Genomic DNA, 16,649 nt, shown 5'->3' on the forward strand with positions numbered 1-16,649 from the left:
TTTCCATGGATCTTCAGTTTTCTCCACACTTCTTTCCTGTGGGCTGGGAGAGACCAATCATTGCACCATAGCTGGCACGCATTAGCTGAGCTATTAAGACTGCAGTCACTAATCACTAAAGTAGGATGTAGAAAGACCAATATCTTTGTGAACTGTGTTATGCCAATTGACCTTGATGTCACCTGAGACTTTGGTCTTGAGCCCCCACACCCAGTGGCTCATTCTTTCAAGGTCTAAAAAGTTTTCATAACCTTGCCCCTTGTGTGCTCCCATGAATTCATGAATATATTTGCAAACGAGTAGCCATCTAAGGTGCAATTCTTGTTTTTTCCAAGCATTCTGTTGCCTTTAGTTGCCTTCTCCTGCCTCTATAAATTGTTGCTGACTTCCTTCTTATTGTATATGATCTTTTTCACTCATGTGACCAGGAACCCTGGGGGTGTAGTAGTTAGAGTTGGGCTGTTAACTGCAAGGTTTACAGTTCGAAACTAGCAGCTGCTCTAAGCGACAAAGACGAGACTTTCTACTCCTCCCTCAGAAACCCACTAGGGCAGTTCTACTCTGTCCTTTGGGGTCACTATGAATTGGATTTGACTCAATAATGGTGAGTTTAATTTGGTTTTCTTCATTTCACTCAAGTTAATATGTGTAAATCTTGTAGTTATTAATGATTAATTTACCCATCTCCCTTCCCCTCTCTCTATATACAGTGAACCCTCGCCACTTCGCGCTTCGACTTCCGCGGCTTCACTCTATCGCGGTTTTTGCATAACAGCGCGTGCTGTCATTACTGCCATTGATTGGCTCATACTGTACACGTTTGATGCCATAAATAATTTAATAAATAATAAATGATCATTGTAACGTCCAAAATGTTTTACTGTATTTTCCCTTTTTCGTTTAATAAATTGGGTAATACGAGTGTAATGGTGACTAAAGGGTGTTTTTTCATGTCCTCTATGCTCTAACTACGAAAATATTTGATTTACAAATAAGGAATCCTACTTCTTCGCGGAATTTCATTTATCACGGTAGGATCTAGAACCAATTAACCGCGATAAACGAGGGTTCACTGTATATCCAAACTCACTGCCAATGAGTCAATTTCAACTCATAGATAAGCTATAGTAGGACAGAGTTAACAGCCCCTTTGGGTTTCTGAGACTGTAAATCTTTACTGGAGAATAAAGTCTCATCTTTCTCCTAAGGAGTGGCTGATGGGTTTAAACTGTTGACCCTAGTTACCATCAAACAATTTTTTCTTTTAATGTGAAAACCTTTTTTCCCCCAACTTTTTATATAGTGGTTTCATGCAATACTTGTCCTTTTGTTCTTGACTAATTTTAATTCATACTATGAGGTGTTGTGTTAGGCACGGTTCTCTAGAGAAACAAAACTAAGGCACTTATGATTTTTTATATGTATATATTTATAAGTTTATATAGCATGAAGGAATATAACAGCTAATTAGTCCACACAGCAGTACAGAGGGCTCAGTTCAACTTACTTCTGTGGAACAGTTAATATACTGGAAGTCTTTCAATTTACCAGGGTTGCTGGGTTCAAGGTCAAGGAAACAAACAGCTGAGTCTTCCCTCAGGCAATGCAGGCAGAGTCTGCCCATAGGCAGCAAACAGCAGTGTGGGTCATCTACAGTCAGCAGTTCAGGAGCTTAGTGAAGCAGGCCAGATGGGATATTGAACTCAAGCAATGCAAGACAGCAGGACCCACCAGCCTCAGGCCCAAGTGATGTACACACCAGCAGTGTGGTCTCAAGGAACCTCAATCTTTAACAACATAGTCCATGGGTTGGCTTGTCCCGAAGGTAGTGTAGCTCACATGTTAAGGAAGAGAACTAGCTAAAGCAGCTGCACACTGGTCTGATCACTAGAGAGCAAGAGAGTGAGGAACAGGCCTTGCTGAGCCATTTAGCTCTTTACCCTCCAATTAAACTGTGACCTAATTAATCCCAAATATCCTATTGGCCAGGTTGGCATAGTAAACCTACCTATCACAATCTACCCTTTGCCAATTTGGCACCTATACACAATTCATTAGCCATGTATAATTTCCAGACATTAATGAAACCACACTTACACCTAACATCATACATCTATCATACATATTAATGAAAACACACTGAATCTCATTGTATCTGGTACATCATACATGGACAAAGGAAAAATAGTCAATAAACACATATAAAGAAGATAAACTGACAATCACAAACCTCGCCTTTGCAATTGATCACGTGGTCGTAACTGATAGGTAGAACTACCTTCTTCTACTACCCATTCTGTATTACCTTTGCCCTCAGCCAGCACCTCAGATGGCTGTGGTTCTTTGCCTGATGAGGTGACCCAGACCTTCATTCCAGAGGTATCTGGGTCATTATATGTCCTACCAGGATTGGGTTGCTGTAGTTTACCACTTACTTTAATCACAGGGCATGGGAGTACTAAGAGACAGCCTACAGGCATGAGGAGCCCAAAGTGGTTAGGGGACATTCTCAGCTGCCAGTTCAGTGGAATCAGTGCTGTGTTTCCAGGTGGGAAAGTTCCTTCCTTTGGGACTAGAACCTCCAGGCATGAAGCACATAGGGCTTCTGTGACAGGAAGCAAAAATGCTGCAAGTGGATCACTAGGAGTAATAGTGAGTGGTGCCACTGCAGCTTCTACTCCTTGGTTCCTGGTCCTGTGACTCCTGGCTATTGGAGACACAGCACCATATATTGGCCACTGGTTTACAGCATATACAACCTCCTGGATAACATTGCCTCAGCCCTGCAAGTTGTTGCCACCTAGTTGGCGCCGTAATTGTGCCTTTAGGAGCCCATTCCATCGTTCTATCAAGCCAGCTGCTTCAGGATGATGAGGAACATGATACGACCAGTGGATTCCATGGGCATGGGCCCATTGCTGCACTTCATTTGTTGTGAAGTGAGGTCCTTGATCTGAAGCAATGCTATGTGGGATACCATGCGGGTGGATACGGCATTCTGGAAGTCCACAAATGGTAGTTTTGCAGAAGCATTGTATGCAGGGAAGGCAAATTTATATCCAGAGTAGGTGTCTATTCCAGTAAGAACAAAACACTGTTCCCTCCATGACGGAAGTGGTCCTATGTAATCAACCTGCCACCAGGCTGTTGGTTGATCTCCTGAGGAATGGTCCCATATCTTGGACTCAATGTTGGCTTCTGCTGCTGGCAGATGGGGCACTCAACAAAGACAGTGGCCAAGTCAACCTTGGTGAGTGGGGAAGTCCATATTGCTGAGCCCATGCATAACTTCCATCCCTGCCACCATGCCTACATTGTTCATGTGCCCATTGGGCACTGACAGGAGTGGCAGAGGAAAGAGGAGGACCAGTCTCCACAGTGTGTGTGATCTTATCACCTTGATTGTTAATGTCCTACTCTTCAGAGGTAACCCTTTGGTAAGCGTTCACATGAGACAATTATCTTTACTTTCTTGGCCCATTCATAGAGATCCATCCACACCTCCTTGTCACCAATTTTCCAATCCTATTCCTTCCAATTCCCTGACCACTCACCCAAGCCATTAGCCACAGCCCATACAATCTCACATTATGGTAACTTGGGAGAGGGGTACTAGAGAAATAAATTAAAAAGATGGAGAGTGGATGCTTGTTTGATCTCTGCCTCATAATAATTTTTCTTCGTTGGCTAACCAGCGGTCAGATATGGCTTTGCAGTTTACTGGGTTGTTTTCTGGAAAGAATATGGGAAGCTAAAGTTTTGAGCATTTTCCATGGTTGTTTTTGGCTATTCCTCTTTGAAATGGTGAAAACTAAGGTGATTAATGCATATTTTGAACTCAAGGGTTGAAATCGCAGTTTGAATTTCTTAAAGACCATGCTGCTTAGAGAAAACGGCTGACTGAGGTCAAAATGGCTGACAGAAGGTCCTGCCATGGCTTGAGGCAATGCAGCCAGGGACCTAGGGCCACATCTTGTATCAACAGAATAGTTTGGGTAAGGATTAAGATGAGATAGATAAGGATCGAACTTGGCCAGTTTAAGAATTGAGTTTAGGAATTGGCTCTACTAGGTTTATACTGTTTTAGTTTTACTGTTGTTATTGATGTAATGACTGATAGGAATGATTATTTGGAAGTATGAAAATAGATAGCTTGTAAGCCCACAGTAAAATCCGATCTTTAAATGGGTTTAGGACACACTTGAAAAGAAGGGTCTAAAAGGATAAGCTACACCCAGTGTCCTGAGTGCTCAGGACATTTGAAGGTGAAGAGACTCACCTATGGGGCTGTTGACAGATTGAAGAAAAGAGGAGCTCTTTGGCTTTTTGAATTTTGAACTAGTGGTTTGTGCCTGAAGCTGGAAAAAATCTGGAGCCCTGAGGAAACTCCTCTCTAGGACGGAATGTTAAAGGGAACCTGAGCATTAAAGGCTTAAATGCTTGCTAGGTGACCACCTGGATCTATCTGTTGAGTGGAAGTGAGAGAAATGGAGCAATAAAGAGATGGGTTGAGCCTGGCCACTGACACCTGTGAACCTCATTCACAGGGATTAGCAGAGAAAACGAGAGCAGGTTGACTGGTTGACCTCACACAAGGTACCTAGGGTTGTTGAGAATTTGTGACAGTGCCTGAGATAATTAATGTTTATTGTGCTAACTTGGCCAATAAACACATGTGGGGTTAATTGAAGGGTGAGAGAGAAATGGCTCAGTGAGCCTTGCCTTTCAAGTTCTCCGGTCTCTTGCTTTCTGATGGACGGACCAAGGTCCAGCTGCCTTAGCCAGTTCCCTGCTTCAGCTTGCAAGGCTCACTTCCTGTGAGACATCCCTGAGGAGAAGCCACATGAACCTACCCTGATGCAGCCCTGGGTGCTGGAGCAGCCGTGTGGAGACCCCTGCCAGTGCTGAGATGCTTACACGTTCACTGATTCAGCTTTCCTCCTGCAGTCAACATCATTGTATGTGTTTTGTGAGATGGAGGAGGACTTCATGCATTGGTGTCGGACATATGGGCTAATGTTGGACTTGTGAGCTTGGGCAGCACTGGGTTGGGATGTTTTCTTGATGTGCACTTACCCTTTATATAAAACTCTCTCTTATACATATGAGTTTCTGTGGATTTGTTTCTCTACTGCACCCAGATTAACACAGTGTCCATGGACTAAAGGTGAGGCAAACAATGGGCTTCCTGGTGAGGCTAAGTGAGGAAGCCCACATTGAGTTGACCAGAGCCCAACCAGATGAAGAAAGATTTTTGAGCCTGTGAACTGGTACATATTGCTGCTGACTTTTTGGATAGCCTGTTCTGATTTGACTTTGCTTATTGATGTGGACTTCACAAGGTTCCAACTGGAATGAAGATTCTTCACATCAAAGAATATGATTATCTTCTCAGAGCACTGGTTTGATGTAAGTGGGCAGTATAGAAACTGGACACCCCAAATGGGGTGGATAGAGGCATGAAGTGGTTGGCTTACAAACTTTCATAAGGTCTGGGGATATATTTTCACAGGATTATGGTGTAGGTGTTCATCTAAGTATAGAATATTTTTGTTTTGTTCACTTATAGAATATTATGTTAAATGAGACTTTTGAACATATTAATTGTATGCATTTTAGTTTTATCCTGTTAGGTACAGATATGACTTTTAAAATTGTTTTGTTAAAAATTATGTATGGCTAAAGCAGTGGTTCTCAACCTGTGGGTTGAGACTTCTTTGAGGGCTGAAAGACTCTTTCTCAGGGGTCACCTGATTCATAACAGTAGTAAAATTACAGTTGTGAAGTAGCAACGAAAATAATTTTATGGTTGGGGGTCACCACATCATGAGGGACTGTAGTAAAGGGTTGTGGCATTAGGAATGTTGAGAACCACTGGGCTAAAGAGTTGTGTAAAAGTGTCAAGTTTACAAGTGGTGGTCTGTGGTAGTTACATAATCTCTTGTCAACTTGCAAACGGGTACAGTCATGCCTGTCAACCAGATCACAGATTGATGACCTCATTTTTAAGTGTGAAGGCCAGACACCCTCTCTCTGCTTGTCAACACATTCCTGTTGACAAGCCACATGGAGATACACTGGTGGAGCCAGAGCCCTGAAGCTGGAGGAGCCATGTGGAGACCCATGCCAGTTCTGAGATCCTTCCACCACTACTGGATGTACAAGATTTTCCACCCAATGGCCTGTGATCTTCCTGCACTCAGCATTATTGCATGGCTGCATGAGTCTAAAGAGGAATTTATGGACTAGTATTGGACATATGGGCTAATATAGGACTTATGGACTTGATCTGGACTGGGCTGGGATGTTTTCAATATGCAATTGCTCTTTTATATAAAGTACTTTCTCATACACATATAAATGTCCATGAATTTGTTTCTCTAGTCTACCTGGACTAACACAGTTTTTTTTTAATATTTCAAAATAATTTTTATTTTATTTATTCAAATAAATAAAATCCCAGAAAATACACCATTGTTTTCTAATTTGTTTTAACATGAAAAGTCCCTTTTAAAACCAAATAAATTTATTCAGATTAAACTTATCTCTAATATTCATTATTCTCTTATGTACATATCGTTTGAAACCCAGATTTCTAATTCAATAATTGCTGAAAGATCTGTGTCTATTAGAGAAAAAAATATATAATCATTAATGTGTTTTTCAGACATATCCTCGTTATTTTTTCATCTAGTGCTTATGACTGATTTTTTTATTCAGATTTATGGTTATTGTCTAACATTTTGTTATATTCCACTGTGTGTGTCTGTTTATCCACCTGTCATTGATGACCATTTAGGTTGTTTGCATCTTTTTGTTATAGTGAATAGTCCTGCGTTGAACGTAGCTGTGCATACATCTTTTTGTGTCTATGTATCTATTGTGGTGGCTCTTATTTCTGTAAGGGCATCTGCCAAACAGAGAGATCATTGTGTCCTATGGTATTCCTATTCCCAACTCTTTTTTAAAAAGTGCAAAAGGCCCGTAGTTTGCAATGACCTGGCCACACAATGGAATTGGGATGCAAATGGCAAGATTTTCTCAATGTGTATTTAGTTATGTCCTACGTGTTTGAAATAAGCCATTTTCACTGAAGAATAATGTAAACACCATTGACCGAAATTTTGCAAGATGCTGGAGATACTTCAGAGAATAGGAGAGATATGATGTATTGAAGTTAGAAGCTTGCTGCATTTTGTGTCCATAGCTAGTGACCAAAATAAGTGACCATCGCAAGTGATATATGAGGCACAGACTGTAAGAAAAGGGATGTGTCATTTTAGGATTTCTAATCTAGATTTCTCTGAATGAAATAAACACAAACATTGGAATATTAGAAAGAAATTTAAAGATTAATAATGAAGCACTGAATTATAAGCTCATAGCTCATGTTACTAAAAAAAAAGTCTTACAGCAATGTTATTGGACCCCATGTCTTGTGTGATATGTATTTTCAGAGTCCAGCTTTGGGTCTTTAATACTATTCTCTGTTATGATGTATAATTGCTTCTTGGACTGTAGTTGATTCCATGTCTTGGGACAAAATAATCACAATAGGTATAAAATGCTTTCTAATTCTGGAAACAAGGAAGAGTTAAAAATTGGCTAGGTAGTCAAATAAGGCAAAATAATAGGGACTCTGTTATGTACTGAATCGGGTTCATTCTCCCCCCCCCCCCCAACAATATATGTTGAAATCCTAATTCTTATCAATGTAATTATGGCCCTGGACAAGGTTTTTCTTTTGTGGCATGACTGAGGTCATACCAACACTGAGTTACAAAGTGAGTGGAATAGACGCCCAGGGAGGTGACCCCATTTGAAGACAGACACACACGCCAGATGCATCTCTAAGCCCAGGCACTCGAAGGATTGCTGCGCACCAGTAACTGAACTAGACAAAAGAAGTAACACCCACTGGAGCCCTGTCTTGCATGTGTACTTGTGTATGTCACTTGGCTCCGTGGCAAAACAAATATCTGTTTCTAGGAGCTCGGGAGGTGTAGTGGTGTGTTAGTCTGGTACTTTAGAGAAACAAATTCATAGCAACTCATGTATGAGAGAGTTTTATGTAAAGATTAATTGTGCATCAAGAAAACATCCCAACCCAATGCTGCCCAAGCCCACAAGTCCAACATTAACCCATTAATCCAACACCAATCCACAAAGTCCTCCTCCATCTCACAAAACAGATGCAATGATGCCGACTGCAGGAGGAAAGCCCAGTCAGTGAATGTGTAAGCATCTCAGCGCTGGCAGGGGTCTCCACATGGCTGCTCCAGCACCCAGGGCTGCATCGGGGTAGGTTCATGTGGCTTCTCCTCAGGGATGTCTGGTAGGAAGTCAGTCTTGCAAGCTGAGGCAGGGAACTGCTAAGGCAGCTGCACCCTGGTGCGACCATCACAAAGCAAGAGACCTGAGAACTCGAAAGGTGAGGCTCACCAAGCCATTTATCCCTCCGCCCTTCAATTAACCCCATCGGCCAGGTTGGCAACAATAAACTAACTCAGGTGGGTTCTGAGTTGGGCTGCCATTTGAAGCCACCAGCAGCTCCCTGGGAGAAAGATCTTGCTCCTGTAGTTGTACAGCCCTGGAAACCCACAGTGATGGTTCTCCCATGTGCTATAGCATCATAACAGCAGTTAGTGAGTGATGTAGTGAGTGAAGGCTACCCACTTGTTTTTCCGTATGTCCGCACTAGGTAACAAAGTCAGGCTCAATATGCTGAACCACCTTAAGCAACCAAAATATACCAGGAAGATACAGAAAACGGATTTTTTTTTCTAAGACACTTGGGACCTCTGAGTAGTACAGTTTGTGGTTGGCTGCTAAACTAAAAGGCTGGTGGGTGGATAGAACTCACTCAGGAGTACTGTGGAAGAAAGTCCTGACAATTTGCTTCTATTAAGAAAACCCTCTGGAGTAGCCCTACTCCATCACCCAGGGGGCGCTTTGAGTCTGAGATGTCTTTGTAGCAACAGATATCAGGCAGCCACCCTCAGAGATGGGAGGAAATGAAATGAGTCTGAAGTGGTCCCACCTTACCATCTTGAAGAGACTGTCCAAGCCATGGCACAGGGAGAGGGAACCCCACTAGAGTGTGGAGGACTCCCTGGGTTAGGGAGAGGGAGTTAGGAGGCTAGAATTTGCATGACACTAGACCTAAGCAGTTAAAGATGTATACCTCCACCCTAAAGAAAGTACTAAAGTAGGACAGATGAACCACCCAGGACCAGGGGTGACAGTGGCGATACCAGGAGGGAAGGGGGGTGTAGAAAGGGGGAATTGATCACAGAGTGCTACATATAACCTCCTCTCTGGGGGATGGGAAACAGAGGGGTAGGTGAAGGGAGACGCTGGGCAGTGTAATATAAGATATAATAATAATTTATAAATTATCAAGGGTGCATGGGGGAGGGAGGCAGAGGAAGGGAGGGGGAAGGGGGGAAAAAAGGAAAATGAGCTGATTCCGGGAACCCAAGAGGCAAGCGAATTTTGGGAATGATGAGGGCAACAAATGTATAGATGTGCTCTACACAATTGATCTATGTATACACAATTGATCTATGTATTGTGATGAATTTTATGAGCCCCAATAAATTGGTTTTAAAAAAAAAAAGAAATTACTAAAGTAAGAAAACAAGGAGATGTAGCTACCAAAAACAGAGATCAAATGGAGTAATAAAAGATAGGCAATTCATCCAAAAGAAGGCAAAAAAGAAAAAGTGGAACAAAGAACAGAAGAGATAGGTAGAAAGCACATAAAAAGACGACAGATTTACACTTTCTTGTATCAATGATCATATGAAAAGTACATGGTGTAAACACTTCAAGAAAAGAAAGTTATCAGATTGGGTACAATAGCAAGCCCTAACTCCATACTACCTAGTTATGTAATTAGTTAAAAATGAAAGGCAGGAAAAGATATGCTGTGCCTGCACATTAGTTCAAAAAAGTTAAAATGTCTATTATTTTAATATTAGACATAATAGATGTCAGAGCAAACTATATTCCCAAGGATGAAGAAAGCAATCTCATCGTGATAGAGAAGTTAATTTCTCAAGAGTACGTCATACTACTGAATGTTTACACTCCTAACAACAGAGCTTCAAAGTATGTAAAGTGAAAACGGAACGAACTAAATGGTGAGATATTGAAATCCACAATCCATAACAGAGATTTCAATACTTCTCTTAATAATCGGCAACACAACTAGAGAAAAAATCGGCAAGCATATAAAGGCATGAACAACATAAAGTAAGTTTACATTAATCAGAAGCTCCATCCAACATTCTTTTCCAGTGCACGCGAAAACTCTACCAAGGGCCATCCAACAAGTCTCAATGGGGTTTTTTAGAAGATTCAGTTCATGAAAGTGTATTATTAGACACCACAAAATCAAGTTCGTAATCAATAACTGAAAGCTCTCAGATCTTCAGAAACTAAATATCATCTATCTAAAGAACACATAGGAACACTGGTGGCACCGTGTTTATGCATCGGGCTACTCACCACAAGGTCAGCCATTCAAGACCACCAGCTGCTGAGTGGGAGAAAGACAGGGCTTTTTACTTCTGTAAAAAGCTACAGCCTCAACAACCCGCAGGGGCAGTTCCACCCTGTCTTGTAGGCTCACAATGAGTCAGAGTTGACTCCATGGTCCCGAGTGAGTGAAATAACGCATGGATTAAAGACAAAATCAAAAGGGAGATTAAAAGGGCACTTGTGCGGAATGAAAAAGAACCTGCCAGAATATGCCTGGGGTTCCACTACGCCAGTCGTTAAGAGGAAATTCATGATGCCTTCCAGCATCTCATCCACGTGACCCAGCACAGCTTTTGTTTGCTTGGTGCCTAGTGAGTATTTGAGAGAAGTCTCCCTCTCAGCTCACCCCTGTGGGTTCCCTTTCTCCTAGGTCAGGAAAGGAGAGTCCGAGATGGACCCCAGGGCAAAACTGAGCCCCACAGAAGGTGAACCGGCGCCCTCTCAAGACGTGCAGTTGGATGAGCAGCTCATTCGCAGGAAAGGTAAAGCCAACCTTGGTTGCTTGAGTTTAGGACTTTCAGGTGGATTTGTTATGTGCAATGTTCTAATACAAATAAATGAACTTCTGTCTTCTACGTTGTTGAGTTATTTTTAACAATAAAGTAACATTCATGGACATCTTGCAAATAGATAAAGGAAATGAAGACCATGATTCTTTTATTTTTTTAAAAAAAGTCATGTATTTCTTGCTGTGTGACTCTAATCTTTGTCCATATATACTTAGCTAGATAGCCATTGCTACCAAGTTGATTCCGACTCAGAGCAACCCTATACCCATCGGATTTCTGAGGCTGTAGATTTTTTGTGGGAGCAGGATAGACTTCTCCTTTTCCTGAGAAATAGCTGGTGGGTTTGCACCTCCAACTTTACAGTGGATAGCTCAACACTTACTTCTGAGTGTGACCAAAGTGCGCCATCGACACATAGTCCTGATAATGTCCCTCAAATGGTCTACGTGTAGTATCGTGTGTATATTCTGTTTGTTATTGCATGAAATATCGTAACCATAATTATTGGTCAATCAATCTAAGAAAAGCTAATTACAGAAACGATAAAAATCAACATTTCCATCATTCACTAGCTTATCCAACTACTATAACTTTACTGATTCTCTTTCATGTTCCTTTATGTATTCTCTATAGTTCTATATTCTATATTATGGTTTCATCTATCTGTATTTTTAACCAGGTCACACATGCTTTTCCACTCTTCTTAAAGGATATGTATTATCATTATAGCATATCTAATACCTGAAAATTCCCTTTGTGCTTGGCTACTTTTGTCACTTATCATAAATAAGATAAATGACCCTCCTTTAACATGATACTTGCCTGTATTGGGAATTATTTCCTTAGGGTTTATTTGCCAAAGGTTAAATTTCGGAGGCAAAGGATATAAATATTTCATTTCCATAAGCTGTTATAGGCATTGTCATTTTTAATCTAAACAAAAATGGAGCCACAGGGAGCTTTTGAGCAGACGAGGGGTGAGCTGATTTGATACCATGATAACACTCCCGTTGTATGGAGAATAGATCCCAAGCAGGAAGCTGAAGTGAAGGCTACGGCAATTTTACCTTTCCTGCTGTTTTCTTCACGATATTTATCACCATCCGATCCATGATGTCATTTGCTCTTTTGTTTTTTCATATCATGGGCTCCCTCTGGAATGTGAACTCCAAGGCTAGTTATCGGCTTCATTTCCTGCTATCGGATACGTCCCCTTTCTTGCTATTGGGAGAAAGTGAAGGCAGGGAAAGTCCCAAAGAGGTGCCCTGGCTGAAGTCCCAAAAGAAATTTGAGACGAAGTAAATATGGTTTCCTGCCTCACATTTCTTATTTGCTCGTCAAATTTGATTGGTAGCTGCATTTGGCCAGGCTGTCTTTGGTTCAGCTGAGAGTCGACCTACAGAGGTTTTGTATGGTTTGATTTATTCTGCAGAATGAACACATCACCCCAGACTTCCCTTGAGTTTTCGTGTCTAAACAATTTGATTCTGTCATTTCGGTCACAAAGGTTTATTTCCCCACGTGTTACACACTGTGTGTACACAACGCAGCCAGGATCTGGTTAAAGGAGACAACGATGTTAAAGTCACCTTCCCTATAAGTACGCACACAGTTTATTTGAATGCTATGTTTGTTTCTCTTTCCACTGTTCTATATAGTGTCGTTTTTTATAGTTGGGGGGTTTGAATTCCACTAAACACACAAATATTTCTAGTAGTTTGATTCAAAACTGAAATGAAAGCTTGTTCTCAATGTTTGAAGACACATGAGTGGAATAATGCTTTACACCAATGAGCAGCAACACCAAAGTTTAAATTAATGGTACCCAATCATTGAAACTCTTTGTGTTAGTTTGGGTACTTTAGAGAAACAAATCCATAGAAACTCATGTATAAGCCAGAGTTTTATACAGAGGGTAAATGCACATCAAGAAAACATCCCAACCCAGTGCTGCCCAAGCCCACAAGTCCAACATTAACCCATATGTCTAACACCAGTCCGCAAAGTCCTCCTCCATCTCACCAAACACACACTATGACACCGACTGCAGGAGGAAAGCAAAATCAGTGAGTGTGCAAGCATCTCAGCGTGGGCAGGGGTCTCCACACAGCTGCTCTAGCACCCAGGGCTGGAGGTAGGTGCAAGGCATAGGGGTAGGTCCATGGCATCGGGGTAGGGCCATGTGGCTTCCCCTCAGCGATGTCTTGCAGGAAGTGAGCCTTACCAGCTGAAGCAGGGAACTGGTTGAGGCAGCTGCACCCTGGTCCGACCATGAGAAAGCAAGAGACCCGAGAACTCGAAAGGCGAGGCTCACCAAGCCATTTATCTCTCTGCCCTTCAATGAACCCCACATGCATTTATCGGCCAGATTGGCACAATAAACGAACTACCTCACCCTTATAAAACAATATCAAAATGTGAAGCGATTCTTTCCTGGCACCTCTTCCAGCTACGTCTAGACCCTTCTGCAGGGGCGTTTTCCATCCCTCCAGCCCTTCTCTGAGCAAGTCGGTGCTCTCCTATTCACATGAAACCCAAATGGCAGTCTGGACATCCTTGAAGGACACAAATGTGTTCCTTTAAACTGCGCTTTGAGTTTGGGAAGCAAAAGGAAGCATGAAGGAGCAAGATCAGGGCTGTCGGGTGGATGGAGGAAGGTTTCCCAATCAAATCCTCAGAGGAAGTCCTTGCTACCCTCAAAGAATGAGCAGGGCCATTGTCGTGATCGGGCAAGGGGAAAAACAATCCTCAGTACAATTTTCCTGTCTTTCTTCTTACCAACAGCTTTCCATTTCTTTAGACTTCTTTCTAAGCCCCTTTGATTGTCCTGTGTCCTTGGAGAAAATCTGTCCCTCCTCAGGAATCCTCCCAAACCGTCACTATAACCTTCTGAGCTGACCGATCTCTCTGGCTTAAGTTTAGCAGGCCTCTTACGAGTCCTGATGGTGTAGCATGCTACATGTGTGACTGCTAACTACAAGGTCAGCAATTCAAACCCACTAGCTGCTCAATAGGAGAAAGACGTGATCTTGTAAGGATTGACAGCCTCAGAACCCACAGGAGCAGGTAGACTCTGCCCTATAGGGCCACTGTGCGTTGGAATGGACTTAATAGTAGTGTGTTAGTTAGTTAGTTAGTTAGTTAGTTAGTTAGTTAGTTAGTTAGTTAGTTAGTTAGTAGATCCCCTCAGAAGCTATCGCTCTGATTTGACTTTTGTTTTAAAGTGCTTTAACGAGACTCGGGCAAGCATATTGCTGAAAGAGCTTCTCCACAGCCATCCACTGAGCACAGAGACATGTTGAAAGATGTTTTGTTTGGAATAAATCTATGTATGTTGAACCTGGACCCTTAGTAGGAGTACTTTTTTGCTTACCCCAATATGATATTAAATATAAGCCAGAACATATGTATGTTTGCAATATATCGCTCTATTAAATAGGTACATATGGATATCCCCAATCCCCTGTATTCTGGTCAATTTTCCCTCACAGAGGGAGCCTTTGGGAGAGAATAGAACTGTCCCATAGGACTTCTATGGTTATGTTTAAAGTAGAAGACCACCATGTTGTTTTCTCATGAAACAGTTGGTGAGTTTGAACTCCTGACCTTTTGAGTAACAGCTGATATGTACACACATAAGCAGATGCATACACATACACATATAGTCATATGTGTACACATGGAACTACACACGAAACACACATTTAAACTATGAAAGCATACAGGTGGTGCCAGATAAAACATTCAGCTAGAAAGCAAAAGGTTGGCAATTAGAAGCCGTCCAGCAGCTCCGTGGGAGAAAGAGCTGTGATGTGGACCCATAGAGATTATCGCCTAGGGAACCTGATGGGGCTGTTCTACTCTGTTCAGTAGCGTGATTATGAGTCACGACAGCTAACACAGTAGCAGCAAAGAGCACATACCACATAGATGCATATGTATTTCTTTTTAATGTACTTTGTATATGTTTGTGTGCACACCTCCGGACACAGACATTTCCTGATTTAGGAGCAATTTGATCATCTCTAGGACACAGTGGCCTGGGACGAAGACTGGGAGAGGCACAATTATAGGAAGGACTGAACGTCCCCTAGCCAAGTCCAAGTTGATGGAGCTGGGATACAAAGGGCTTTATGGATCAGTCAGTGATTTCCTCATTTTCTCTTTCTTTCAAAAGTCAGTAGAAGTGCTATTTAAGTCACCAAGTGATGCTCTGCAGGATCTTTCCATAGCAGCATTCTTGTGCAAAAAAAACAACAAGTGCCGCGTTCAGCAGGAAACACCATTGTAACTAACACTGTATCATTTCCAGTTCAAAGTCTGTGTTCTGTTCGCTACGGAATTGCCTTCAGTGTGCACATTTGCAACTTCATATTGATGGCACAAAACGTTATCATGAACATCACGATGGTAGCCATGGTCAACAGCACGGACCATCAAGCTCAGGTCAACGTCTCCACCGAGGGGCTGCCTGCGCACGCACTTGGTGGACCCAATCAAGCTCCGAAGAGTCTTCCTGCAGAGGTAAGCCGTGCAAAATTCAAATAGGCATTGCACCCACATCTCCTGTTAAGTTTGTTTGGACATTTAGTTTCCCAATGTTTAGATGTTAAAACTTTTGATTGAGAAAATACTGGTTTCAAAGCAAGTGCCAGGCCTAAATGGGTTTTTGAAATGAAGCAAGAACCTTGCGGGGAGTGGCTTACTATGGCCTTTTCCGTTTCTTTCAGGTCCCTGTGTATGACTGGGACCCTCAAACCCAGGGCATTATCTTTGCTTCTGTCAACTATGGTACCTTATTGACTCTGACTGCCAGTGGTTACTTGGCTGGAAAAGTGGGAACAAAGAAAGTGGTTGCCGTTGCTTTGTTTGGATCTTCACTTTTCACTCTGTGTACCCCTCTGGCAGCTGACCTTGGCCTTGTTTATCTCATTGTGATTCGAATAGCCCAGGGCGTATGCCAGGTAACCCAACCTTTTGCAATTCTGAACTGGAAATGTCTTCATGGACTGACGGATCACAAAGGATAACCTTTTTTATTTTTTCATCTTAGGGAGCAGGATTGGGGGGTCAGTTTGCACTGTGGGAAAAATGGAGTCCCCCACATGAACGAAGCCGACTGTGCAGCATAGCTTTATCAGGTAACGACATAGACACAAAGCGGATGGACTGAATGCCATTATCTTCCCACGGGGTTCATTGACAATTTTGCTGTTGCGTGGGCTGTGTTCTGCTATCGAATGATGAGAATGTCAATTAAGGAGGCTGGTCCTTTGTCTGCGACTTGACTTTAGTTCAACTCATGCTGTGCATGCATGAACTAGAGCCCTAGTAGCAATACTTTATTATTTACCTGCATGTAATATTATATGCTATGTTATATATAAACATCATGGAAGTTATGTATAAATCAGTACTGATATTTCGTTCTCCTAGGTTGTTTTTGACTTTCCATTTGCTTATGAACATTGTTTTGCCTTTCTGGAAGGAGAGCATTAAAAGCTGATTATGCAGAGGTAGTCGGGTGGAAATGGAAAACCTGGTCATTGGATTTCCTTTTTGAAACATTTTAAAGGAATTTCAGTCTCTCAATGT

At 42.1% G+C, this 16,649-nt stretch overlaps 1 protein-coding gene across 3 annotated transcripts in view; it reads left to right on the forward strand.

Annotated features, from left to right (window-relative positions):
- SLC17A3 (solute carrier family 17 member 3) overlaps positions 1 to 16,649 on the forward strand; it is a 59,140-nt gene that overhangs the window by 11,808 nt on the left and 30,683 nt on the right. For 2 of the 3 annotated variants that reach the window (XM_045295723.1, XM_004712482.2), the window contains exons 2-5: positions 10,916 to 11,027; positions 15,367 to 15,578; positions 15,785 to 16,018; positions 16,108 to 16,195. In XM_045295723.1, coding sequence (XP_045151658.1) covers positions 10,916 to 11,027; positions 15,367 to 15,578; positions 15,785 to 16,018; positions 16,108 to 16,195 — 646 coding nt within the window. The remainder of the gene's footprint in view (positions 1 to 10,915; positions 11,028 to 15,366; positions 15,579 to 15,784; positions 16,019 to 16,107; positions 16,196 to 16,649) is intronic. The other variant, XM_045295724.1, reaches the window with a different exon arrangement.

The sequence above is a fragment of the Echinops telfairi genome, unplaced genomic scaffold (genome assembly GCF_000313985.2).
Source record: "Echinops telfairi isolate 266 unplaced genomic scaffold, ASM31398v2 ScPeMD7_5868;HRSCAF=6743_0, whole genome shotgun sequence".
Taxonomy (NCBI): Eukaryota; Metazoa; Chordata; class Mammalia; order Afrosoricida; family Tenrecidae; genus Echinops; species Echinops telfairi.